Source organism: Euprymna scolopes, chromosome 8 (genome assembly GCF_053919585.1).
Source record: "Euprymna scolopes isolate OS-2025 chromosome 8, ASM5391958v1, whole genome shotgun sequence".
NCBI classification, from domain to species: domain Eukaryota; kingdom Metazoa; phylum Mollusca; class Cephalopoda; order Sepiida; family Sepiolidae; genus Euprymna; species Euprymna scolopes.
In genome coordinates, this window is record NC_136489.1 from 57,439,875 (window position 1) to 57,452,924 (window position 13,050).

The 13,050-nt window shown below is 35.1% G+C and overlaps 1 protein-coding gene across 4 annotated transcripts in view; it reads right to left on the bottom strand.

Annotated features, from left to right (window-relative positions):
• The window catches only part of LOC145283588 (uncharacterized), a 148,934-nt gene that overhangs the window by 61,715 nt on the left and 74,169 nt on the right, over positions 1 to 13,050 (bottom strand). The window contains exon 1 of one of the 4 annotated variants that reach the window (XM_080132513.1): positions 8,555 to 8,684. The exons of the other annotated variants lie outside the window; for them this stretch is intronic. Coding sequence (XP_079988639.1) covers positions 8,555 to 8,651 — 97 coding nt within the window. The 5' untranslated portion in view covers positions 8,652 to 8,684. Of the gene's footprint in view, positions 1 to 8,554; positions 8,685 to 13,050 lie in introns of those variants that run through there. 4 annotated transcript variants of the gene reach the window in all.

Sequence of the window (13,050 nt, forward strand, 5' to 3'; positions counted from 1 at the left end):
TTTAGGGAGGTCATTAATGTAGATCAGGAAGAGAGTTGGGCCCAGGATTGACCCCTGAGGGACTCGAGCATTTATATTGCAGGCCTCCGATTTTTGTCCATCTACCACTACTCTTATGAGCCTATCAGAGAGAAATGATTTAATGATTGAGAAAACATTTCCAGTTATACCGTAGCTGGAAATCTTGTGTGTGAAAGAAGCCTGTTGATGTCGAGCAATGATCCGGTTTTTGTATTTGAAAGGACGCACACCACAGGAGACTTTTGATAAAATGAAAGAAACTTATGGTGATAATGCCCCATCATATGACCTTGTAAAACGCTGGCATTGTGAATTCAAACATGGCCGGAAGTCTGTGGAAACAGCTCCAGACCTGTCATTGAGGCATCTATCCGTAAAGTTGAGGCTGTCATTTTGGAAGATCGGCGCATTACTATTCGCCAAATAGCCCAAGATGTCAATAATAGTACAGGGTCTGTGGAAACTATCATTCATGACCATTTGCATATGCATAAGGTTTCTGCCAGATGGATCCCCATGTTGCTCACACCCGTCCAGAAGCGAGAACGCGTCGAGTGCTCGAGGATGAATTTGGAGATGTGCCAAGAAGATGAGTCAAAGTTTTTCAAAAGACATTACACAGGATGAAACCTGGGTCCATCACTATGATCCAGAGATCAAAGCCCAGTCAATGCAGTGGAAGACTCACCACCTCCAAAGAAGGCAAGGGTGCAGCCTTCCGCTGGCAAGGTCATGCTCACAGTCTTCTGGGACCAGGACGGAGTAGTAATGACAGATTTCCTGGCAAAGAGTACCACCATTACAGGAGCCTATCATGCTTCACTTTTGAGGAAATTAAGGGAAGCTATCAGAATCAAGAGGCGGGGCAAGATCAGCAAAGTTACCCTCCTTCTGCATGACAACGCTCCAGTCCACAACTCGCATGTCGCCAGATCAGAAGCATGAGCGTGTGGTTATGAAATTTCCCCCCATCCTCCCTATTCTCCTGGCCTTGCACCCTCTTACTTTCACCTCTTCCCAGCCATGAAGTTGTTTTTGAAAGGAAAGCGCTTCTCAGATGATGCAGCCTTGATTTCTGGTCGTGGTTGGAGGACCAACCTGGGGTGGTGTACAAAAACGGTCTCCAGAGCTGCATCAAACGATGGGAGAAATGCATAACTCTGGGTGGTGCCTCTGTAGAGAAAGACTAATGTGCCAAGTTTCGTTGATCTACTCCTATGGAAAGTGGGTCAGGGGCATTACTTATTGCACGCCCCTCGTACATCTGATGACCTGACACAAGTAAGAACATGATACATAAAAGTCACTTTGTTTGTGTGAATTCTTTCCTTATAGGTTCCCAAACGGCTGAGGTTATCCTTTGAAAATTTCACGCAAAGGTGATTTATATGTCTGGCAGTGTTCTTTGATATGTTTTGTGAGAAAATCATCCGATAAGCATCGAAAAAAAAAATCCGATCCTAAAAATAGTTTTTTCTTTCTTATAGATACAAAGAAGAATTTATACAAGGGAATTTTTATATGTTACACTAGCAAGGGAGATAATAAATCTTAGCAAATCATTTATTCTTACCCCCCCCCCGAATTATTGATATCTGCAGGTATAGCTCAGTGGTAAGGCATTCGACTACCGATCAAATGATACCCTGGTCAAGCCCGGGTGTATCTCACCATTTTATTTATTTTTGTTCTTATTGATTGATGAGGTCAATGTATAATGAAAGAAAAAGTACCATTTAAAATCACCGCAAATCATTTTTCCTTTGTATATTTTAAACATTAATCAGTGTTTTTCCAGAGCATTCATCGTCAAGCCCAAATATTTGCTGACGTGATATTCTAAACAAGCACAGACGGAATTTGATAAACGACATTATACTCATTATTATTATTTCATATATATATATAATTTTAATCATTCAATGAAGTTAAAAATTTATGACGTGAAATGTTTGAATTTCAAATAAAAAGATTTTTATCATTCTATGTAAGACAAAGAATACATTTGAAATATTATAGGATAACTCCCTATCCTATAGGATTTCGATGTCTACCATCTCTTCAGAAGATAAAATATTAGCAAATAGTTATAATGGTTTACACCTTATTTGCTAAAGTCAGTGAGACATGGAAAATCACAATTAAAAGTTGTTTATGTATTCATATGTCATAGAGTAAGGAGCGTTGATGAAAAGGATATAAAAATTCACATTCAAATTACATGGTAAAATCCGAAGTGAATGTCTTTGATAGCAGTGTGGTGATTACTCAAAATGGATCATTTTACCACACTACTAGGTTGGTTTTCTTTGAGGTTGGTCCTGGTTTAAACGTAACTTATGCTTGAGCTGTCATTTCATTTTATTTAATTTAAAAGTTTCAGTTAGAGTTAAGTGAGGGGTGTTGGACAAGTGGTTGTGCAGAATATCAGACATGCAATACAAGTAGACCATCAGCTGTCCTCAACTACAGCATTGTGACCTCAGGAAATCTCACCGATGATGAGTGCAGGGTCCCTTTCCATGCGCGACATGGCACTACAATCATCCCGATATTTTACAACTGTTGATGGAGCAGCCGCTCTGAGCACTACCAAAGAGTTAGGGCACCAGTACTATTAGTCGGAAACAGCAGTCAGGAACTATCAATCCGGTACCCTCAATCCATTAGACAAAGTCAGCCCAGTCCAACCGTACCGGCATACATGGTACTGAAACACCCTCACAGTGTCCAGAGTAGGGGGATGGGATGTGGCGGGAGCGGGGGGGGGGGACGGCGTTCATTGTCCTAGTCAGGAAACAAGGTCAACCATTGAGTGATTCTGCCGAGTCCTTGTAATAGCACCTTTACGCCTGACTAATAGGCAAAGAAGGAGCATGAAAGCCAGGGGATAGACAAAGCCTATTTCCTCCTTAAGCAGTTTAGGTTTGCCAACCGGTAATTTGTTTGAGTCACCAACTTGTCATCCGGGACTGAAGAGGCCTCCCTCCTGGAATCCATATTGAATAAGAAGTAGTCAACCACCTCAGCAGAAATAACCTTCTTAGTGATATGCAATATGGTTTCCGTTCTGCTAGATCTACAGCAGATGTGGTAACGGTTATATCTCATAGGAATAGTGAATCTCTCGACAAAGGATTCCTTTCTAGGACAATTACTCGTGACATATCAAAGGTCTTCGATAAGGTATGGCATAAAGGCCTACTTCACAAGATTTCCAGCTACGGTATAACTAGAAATGTTTTCTCAATTATTAAATCGTTTCTCTCTGATAGGCTCATAAGAGTAGTGGTTGATGGCATAAATCAGAAGCACACAATATTAATGCTGGATTCCCTCAAGGGTTCATCCTGGGTTCAACTCTCTTCCTGGTCTACATCAATGATCTCCCAAAACACATACTTAAATCATTCGTTGACATCTATGCTGATGACACGACCATCTACGGCAACATATCAAAGGTTGTAAATGACAAAGTTCTCTCTGATTCCCTCTCTTCTGATCTTGAGTGCGTAGTACAGTGGGGAAAGAGGTGACTGGTTACTTTTAATGCATCTAAAACCAGGCTCCTATCTTTACATCATCAACACTCTGATCCACATCTGGCATCAATTGAAATGGATGGGTCTCGTCTTGGAGAGGCTTATTGTTTTGACACGCTTCCGGGCTTGACCTTTACTCCTGATCTGAAATGGAACACGTACATCAAATCTGTTGCAAGGTCGCTGGAAAAATGGTGGGAGCCTTCTACCGCTCCAATAGATATCTCACTAATGATGCAATTCTCTATCTATATAAAAGTCAACTACGTCCAAGGATGGAGTACTGCTGCCACATCTTGGCAGACGTTTCTAAAAAAGCAGCTTATCCTGCCTTGACAGAGTACAAAATAGACATCGTAGCTTAGTGGGAGATGCCCTTTTCTCTTCTCTGCAACTTCTCCCCCACAGAAGAGACGTTGCGAGCCTGTCTTTGTTTTATCGTTATTTCCATGGCAATTGTCCGCCTATGCTCCAATCCCTGGTCCCCCCTCGTCAATCTTTCACGAAAAACATCCGTCTAACTGAAACTGCTATCGATAATTTTCCCCACTCTTTATCTGTGATCAAATCAAAACGTAGATTCCATGAACAAAGCTTCTTTCTTAGGAGTACACGCCTGTGGAACTCTCTTTCGTTTGCCTGTTTTCCACCTGACTACAACTTGGATGTCTTCAAGTCCAACATAAACAAATTCCTGATAAATCGCCCCCTTAAGTAATCCAATTTATCAAATCTCCAATACTAACGATTACTACGATATTATGCCATTGATTACTGTACACGCAATAACCCTTATCTCCGAGTGGCCCCCGGGCCTTGATAAGTGGTGACTACCATGTAAAAAACATATATATATATATATATATATATATATATATATATATATATATATATATACATACACAGGCGACAAAAAGAAAGTCCACACTTGTAATTTTTTCAAAAACTGACAATTTAAGCTAAATTTAATTTAACTGTTTAAACAAACTATACCTCATTTGATTCACCTTTTATTCTTCTATAATTTTACCTGTTCATATTTGACTTTTAATTGAAATATTCTAGTGTTCACGTCAATTTATAAAAATAACTTCAAATTGAGGAGGCAGAAAGAAAGTCCGCACATAGAAAATTGTTATTTGAATGTAACTTGAGGACATTAATACAACAGAAACACAACAGGAACACAATGAACTAGTTAATGTTTAGTAGCATAGCCCTTCTGCAATTTGACAGTCTGCAATCATTTGGAAATTCCTTGAATTAGACAGCAGCAATACTCTGGTGGAAAGGACATCCCACTTTTCTTTAATTTTTGTTCAAACTTCTTCCAAATTTGAAATTTTATCATTGCATGGCTGTTGCTTGATGTAATGCCATATGTTTTCGATTGTGCAGGCCAATCCAAACACGAAATATCATGCTCTTCCAAGAACCTATTGACATTGTCAGCTGTGTGAATGGGAGCATTATCCTGCATGAAATTTCGACCAAAGTAGGATAGAAAATGCTCAGTCAACATATATATGTAGTTGGTCGAATTAATTCGACCTTGCAAGCGAACTATAGGGCCTGTGACATTGGTACTAATAATGCCCCACACCAAAACTGTACCTCCACCACCTTGCAGCGTTGAAACTGAGCACTTAGGATTAAATTCTTCGTCATTCCTCTGACTCACGTACTGGCTACCATCACTGCCTAGCATATTGAACTTGCTTTCGTCGTTAAAAAGCAGTTTTGACCAATAAGAAGAGTCATGATCTTCATTGCATCTGACGAATTCTAGACGGCGCTTTCTATTCTTTACATAAGACATTGGCTTGCGTCTTGCAACATATCCTCGTAAATTAAATTCCTTTAATCTGTTCTTGACAGTAGAAAGAGAGCATTTTTAATAAGATTGCACTGTTGTTGGATTTGGTGAGCTGTTTCAAATCTGTTTCTTAGGCTGCTGATCTTGATAGCATTGTCTACCCTGTTAGAAATAAATCTAGTACGACGATGTTTTGGTGTTTTGCACAGTCTTTCGTGCCGTTTTCTCATCACATTTCAATCTGCGGCTGATTTCTCGATTGGATGAGACAGAAAGGTGGAGATTAATGAGCTCCTGACGATCACTAAGAGAAAGTCGTAGCATATAGACTAAATGTTACGCTGTATAACCTGGAACAACAATAATTACGATGAGAGATGCTTTGTTGCTAGTTGGTGGATGTTTTAAACTGATTTAGGAGCGATAATTTAAGCCGGTTTTAAGCGAATTTGTTGCTGCGGACTTTCTTTTTGCCTTCTCAATTTGAAGTTAATTTTTAAATTGACGTGAACACTAGAATATTTCAATTAAAAGTCAAATATGAACGGGTAAACTTATAGAGGAATAGAAGGCAAATCTAATAAGGTATAGTTTGTTTAAACAATTACATTAAATTTAGCTTAAATTGTCAGTTTTTGAAATAATTACAAGTGCGGACTTTCTTTTTTGCCGGCACTGTATATATATAGTCAATAAACATGAAGTTTCATGACTTATTTCGCCGTCATCATATCTTAATTTGCATCATATCTTAATTTGCTTCAGTTTGTGTCTATCCTTTACACCTCTTCGTTGTACTCCCATGAACTTAAATTTCTTTTCATGATAACATTTTAAATAGTCATAAAACTGTTGTAAGTTTACTGAATTCAGCATTAAATAACCCGAAAGAGGTTGATAGACCGTAAAACAAAACAACCAACAAAACCAAATCTTATCGGATCCATTCAATTCTATTGGGTACTCTTTAGAAAAAGGTATGAACCCACGACCCCTATCCACTTATTGCTGCAATTTGCAATTAATTGTTAGAATATTAATTATGTTTCGATGTATCGCTCAGAAATGTTTGAACTGTTGTAAGTAACGAATATTGTTATAATACAACTACGTCTTAGCACATATCTGTAAAGATGAAAAATGGCGCCAGGAGTGGTGCACTTTCTGACGAAATACTATCGATGAAGAATCATATTGTCAAATCATATTTTCTTAAAAGCTTTAATTTTTACAAATAAATGCGTGTGGTAGTTTGCTATGTAAGTTTATAGTTAAATCAACTCTCATTTTTGGATGGCTTGGTGATTAACAACACGGACTGAAAACCTGTGTGATTCGGGCTCAGATCTAGTTTATTCCAAAACCAGTAAAATTTCAGATATTTGATTCACAATCATTAAATATTAATTAAATAAGATTCCCTGATATTCAATTTCTTCTTAAGACCCCTTAACCTTAAGTCTTAAATTTGAAACATTTTGTGGAATCGAAATCATGTGATAGATTTTGATCCAAATTAAAATATGAATTCAAGACATAAGGTTTAATAGGATTTTATATGGTGATTTTAATCTTCGTAAAGACGTTATGCTAAACTGTTCTGCTCGAGGAATTTATGTAAGCTGTACTGTGACGGGTATTTTCTAATATATATTTAAGATGTTACAAAAACTAATAACAGGATAGAAAATCAACAAAAGCTGTAGGGTTTTGTAGAATAGCTTACATGTGATATAAATACTAGTCCCTGACTTTCGGCTCATTGAATTACACTTGTGCCTTCTGAAATGCGAATTTGAGGATGAAGTAACTAGCTTTCTCAACACATATGCACCAAACATTGATATTATTGTTTTTCCCTTTATAAAACTCAGTCATGTTCTGTAAAGTGAAAAACAAAAACATCTCACTTTCTCCAAAACAATTAAACTAAACACCATGAATAAATATTTGAAGATATAAAGAAGTTAAAGAATAAAAATCTTTTCTAAAATTACTGAATTCAGCATTAAATAACCCGAAAGAGGTTGATACACCGTAAAACAAAACAACCAACAAAACCAAATCTTATCGGATCCATTCAATTCTATTGGGTACTCTTTAGAAAAAGGTATGAACCCACGACCCCTATCCACTTATTGCTGCAATTTGCAATTAATTGTTAGAATATTAATTATGTTTCGATGTATCGCTCAGAAATGTTTGAACTCAACCGAACAGAAGAAAAAACGAACGGCGGATGATATTATAGTGTCGAGTAGATTTCATACGATTCCGAGTAAAAAGAACGCCTATCTTTTTTATTATTAGTCACCAATGTTAGGAACCACTCGAGGAAAAGGTCAGAAACAACCCGAGAAAAAGGGCCAATAAGATGGGATTTTTGTAAGTCGAAAGATGCATAATAATCGATAGTATACAGCAAGCTTGATTAATTAAGGCGCGGTTTGGGGCAAATATTTGTTGACATTGGAAATTGAAGGCATTGGAAATTGAAGACTATGCGATAATCTAAGGGAAATTGCAAATAAGCTGCGTCCATGGACATTCCACTTGACACCAGACATGGAGGAAAAAAGAAGTCTTTTTCGATGTATATGTCTTACAAGAGGCCGAATTAGAGATTGAAGTTCACTCGAGCACCTTCCATGGAAATAATTATAGAGGAGAGAGAGAGAGAGAGAGAGAGAGAGAGAGAGAGAGAGAGAGAGAGAGAGAGAGACAATCACGTTGACACACCAATTCTCACCAGATCACCAAAGTTAAGCAACATTGAGCCTGGCCGGTATCAATTGGGTGATCATGTAGGAAGGCTAGACACTGTATGTACGTTCTGGGAAGGTTGAGCGTGTGGCCAGCACCCTCACCCCGAAAAAAGAACTCGCTACAAAGCATCTACAATGTTGTAGATAACCTATACCCCACTCGGGGGCTCAAGGCTATGAATAGATGGAGAGAGATACTAATAACATATCTCGTGTAATAAAATGCCTCTAGGGGAGAAAAGAGATCAGTTCCACTAGATTTCGAAGTCGATTTTATACTCTACTATTAAGAGTTATCTGCGCAGCACTTTCCATAGACTTTTTCTTAGAAATATTATAAGACGTATTTCAAAAGAAAATCAATTTAATATTAACTTTTAACATTTGGTAAATACAAAAGGTTTACTTACATTGGTTGGCTAAAGTAGTCGCCGCGCATTTATTACTGTTTATGAAGAAACTTGTGCTGCAAAACAACATAACGTATGATAATATCAGAGACTTCATCTCAGCGTTTCGCCCAATTGACCGAAAATGAAAGTGTCGTTAAAAACTCTACTTTAATGAAAGACGAGTATAATGCCAGCCAATCAATAATCATCCTGCTGGGACATCTGTGATTGGATCTGTTGTATTTGACACCTTGGAAACCATAAATAACATATACGCGCGCACATACACGCATATATATAAAGTAGTAAGTTATAGAAAATAAGGTCTGTATATATATATATATATATATATATATATATATATATAAATTCCTGTGAAAATATGTTATTTCAATTATATTTTACCTTATACTAATCCCTAATTTATGAAGCCCAATGTAATTACAGAGCATATAAAGATAAACAACAAAAGTCTATATTCCAAGTTTCACGATGTTGACCATCTTACAATTTATTTCTTTAATTACGTTGATATTCACAATTCTTGATAGTATCTGTTTCGTAGCGAAAAAAACATTTATTTAATTATTATATCAGCCAATGAATCGATTCTGTTCTTAACCCCTCAGAAGAAATAGCAAAAGAAAAAACAAAATGGATTTGGGCATAATTACAAAATCCGAAAATTGGAAGGAAAGTTGCAATTACCTTTTATTTTATCTTTTATTACGCCATTTAAAATTTTCAAGTACAGTCACTAAAATTTCCGTGATAATAAATTGTATTAATTTTGATATACACTGCTAAAATATTTTATTCAATATGTTATAAACTTATTAATTATAATCTATGAGTATTTTCTTAGATATACATATATAAAATATATGTTTATATATTTACTTAATTTTATACAAAACTAATGACAAAATATATATTTTTTTTATTTCTGGAAATAACAATTGTTGATTTGATCTAAATTCTATACCCATATAGAATTACATTTTATTAATATTTTAATTAAATTTATTATTGCATAACTATAATTCTTTTATTGTCTTTTAATTATTTTTCATTAACCTTACTTATCTCAATATACGTAAATTTCCCTTTATAATATTTTATTGTAATTTGTTTAAAATCAGTCAAAGGTCGATAATTCAATTTATAATTTAAATGAGTTATTTTCCTTTATCCAGCCTAGTTTTATTAAACGGTTTTATTTTGTACTGATATTTATCTACTTTCATAATTTTATTATATATTATGTATTTATTGATTCAATTTTTATTTTAATAGATTATAGTATTTATTTAAATTAAGTATGAACATTAAAATATTTCAATATAAATTAATCTATATTTGAGTTTTCATTTATTAATAATCCGAATTAAATTATAATATTCGAATTAACGATTAGCTGGTATGTCTATTAGCTATCATACCATAATTATATAACTCTACTCTAATTTATTGAATTCAAATATTTCCCAATTTTTATTATTTTTAATTGTATCTTAATATATTAAAATTAGATTACATACGTAATTTATTTTAAATGTTATCAGTAAATTCTACAATAATAATAAAGTATTTGTATATCCTTTAAACTATTCTTTTGTATTAATATTATTTAATTGTGATTATTATTGACGTATATTTTACTCCAATCTTTCATATATTCATTAGTTAATTTGTATATTTTGTTAAATTTAATTTTAATTTAATTTTTTTTAATTTATATCCATTAATATTCAAAGGAAGGAGGAGTTAATGCCAAACTATGCTTTCGCACGAAGATGTCTCTAGTTACTAGCAACTAGCTCACCTAAAATGCTCGTGAGTGTGTGGCAACATATTACTGCTTATATAAAAACAAATAGAAAGTATATATATATATATATATATATATATATATATATATATATATATATATATATATATGTGTGTGTGTGTGTATATATATGTATATATATATATATATATATATATATATATATATATAAAATAAAATAAAAATTACAATTAAATTTACCAAAATGATCCAAGATGATAAAATTAAAGTATATTATAAATATTAAAGAATTAATATTTATAAAGTTATCTCAGATGTAAAAGCTCGATAAAACCAAATAGGAGATAGAGCTTATAATACGAGCAAACAGTTAATAAAACATGTTAAAAAACACTTTGAAATGAGTTAAAAACATATTTAATCTGAAAAGGAAACACTAGATAAGTGGATAGTCCTTAATCCGCGGAGTTTCGAAGTGAAGCAGATGGAATATTCTTCACCATATTCCCTCTGCTTCACTTTTTGTGTTTTCAAGTAAGATCTTTGACTTACTTGTTGTTTCATCAAATACTTTTGCATGCAAAATCCGATCCCGCATTTTGCTAATTTCTACCCTCTGATGAGAAGGAAAGTATTTCTTCGAAACTCCGCCGATTAAGGACTATCCACTTATCTAGTGTTTCCTTTTCAGATTAAATATGTTTTTAACTAATTTCAAAGTTTTTTTTTAACATGTTTTATTAACTGTTTGCTCGTATATATATATATATATATATATATATATATATATATATATATATATATATATGAGACCAACAACACCAAGAAATACCTGGAAATACAATGTAGTATCTGTTTCAGCACTGCACCTGCCCTGAGCCAGTGGAAAAGAAATCCTTCGTGACTGAGACAATTCTGATTCTTATTCTTGTACCTACACAGAGTGCCCGTTTTTGGGGAGAGGGATCTTCCCTACTTTGAAAACCGATCCTGTGTCTGACCCTGCCCACGTTGGGAGACAAATAAATGGGAACCCTAAAAATACCGCATGTTTATCCATAAATATCGCTCCTTTACATCAACAAACATAATATGAATACCTCAACCGACTAAGGCTAAAACGAAAATCACAATAGACAGAAATTAAAATCTAAAAATTAAAATTGGATGGAAAGAGGACGCTTCGCAGAAACGCGTTATTAGAATGATCTAAATAATTCAAAAAACAAAAATGAAAATATAAAATAATAAAATAAGATTAAAAACATAACAACTGATATATATACGAGGGGCGTGCAATAAATAATGCCCCTGACCCACTTCCCATAGCAGTAACTTGGCACAGTTATTAGTCTTTTTCTACATAGGAACCATCCAGAGTTATGCATTTCTCTCATCGTTTGATGCAGCTCAGGAGACCGTTTTTGTAGAACACTCCAGGTTGGTCCTCCATTAAAAATCAATGCTGCATTATCTGGAAAACACTTTCCTTTCAAAAACAACTTCATGGCTGGGGAGAGGTGAAAGTAAGAGAGCAAGGTCAGAAGAGTAGGGAGGATGGAGAAGGATTTCATAACAATACGCCCATGCTTCTGATCTGGCGACATGCGAGTTGTGGACCAGAGTGTTGTTCTGCAGGAGGAGGGTACCTTTTCTGATCTTGCCCCGCCTCTTGATTTTGATAGCTTCTCTTAATTTACTCAAAAGTGAAGCATAATAGGCTCCTGTAATTGTGATACCCTTTGCCAGGAAATGTCATCACTACTCCGTCCTGGTCCCAGAAGACTGTGATGAGGTGGTGAGTCCAAGTGCTTCCACTGCATTGACTGGGCTTTGGTCTCTGGATCATAGTGATGGACCCAGGTTTCATCTTGTGTAATCAGTCTTTTGAAAAACTTTGACTTATCTTCTTGGCAAATGTCCAAATTCATCCTCGAGCATTCGACGCGTTCTCGCTTCTGGAAGGGTGTGAGCAACATGGGAATCCATCTGGCAGACACTTTATGCATATGCAAATGGTCATGAATGATAGTTTCCACAAACCCTGTACTAATCTTGACATCTTGGGCTATTTGGCGAATAGTAATGCGCCGATCTCCCAAAATGGCAGCCTCAACTTTACGGACAGATGCCTCATCAATGACAGAAGGGGGCGACCAGATCTGGGAGCTGTTTCCACAGACTTCCGACCATGTTTGAATTCACGATGCCAGTGTTTTACAAGGTCATATGATGGGGCATTATCACCATAAGTTTCTTTCATTTTATTAAAAGTCTCCTGTGGTGTGCGTCCTTTTAAATACAAAAACCGGATCACTGATCGATATTCAATAGGTTCCATTTCACACCTGACTCAGTTCAAACACCTATAAAACAGAAACCACAATTAGTCCAGAGCTGTAATTTACCATATGACCCTTAGACATATAAATCATTGCACATGCAAAATTTCATATAGATCAGACAACTGGAAGTGGGTCACAGGCATTACTTATTGCATGCCCCTCGTATGTATATATATATATATATATATATATATATATATATATATATATATATATATATATATGTATGTATGTATGTATGTATATAAGATCAAGTAGTTAATAAAACATGTTAAAAACACTTTGAAAAAGTGTTAAAAACATTTAATTTTAAAAAGGAAGTACAAAATAAGTGGATAGTCCTTAATCCGCGAAGTTTCGAAGAATAACTTTCCTTC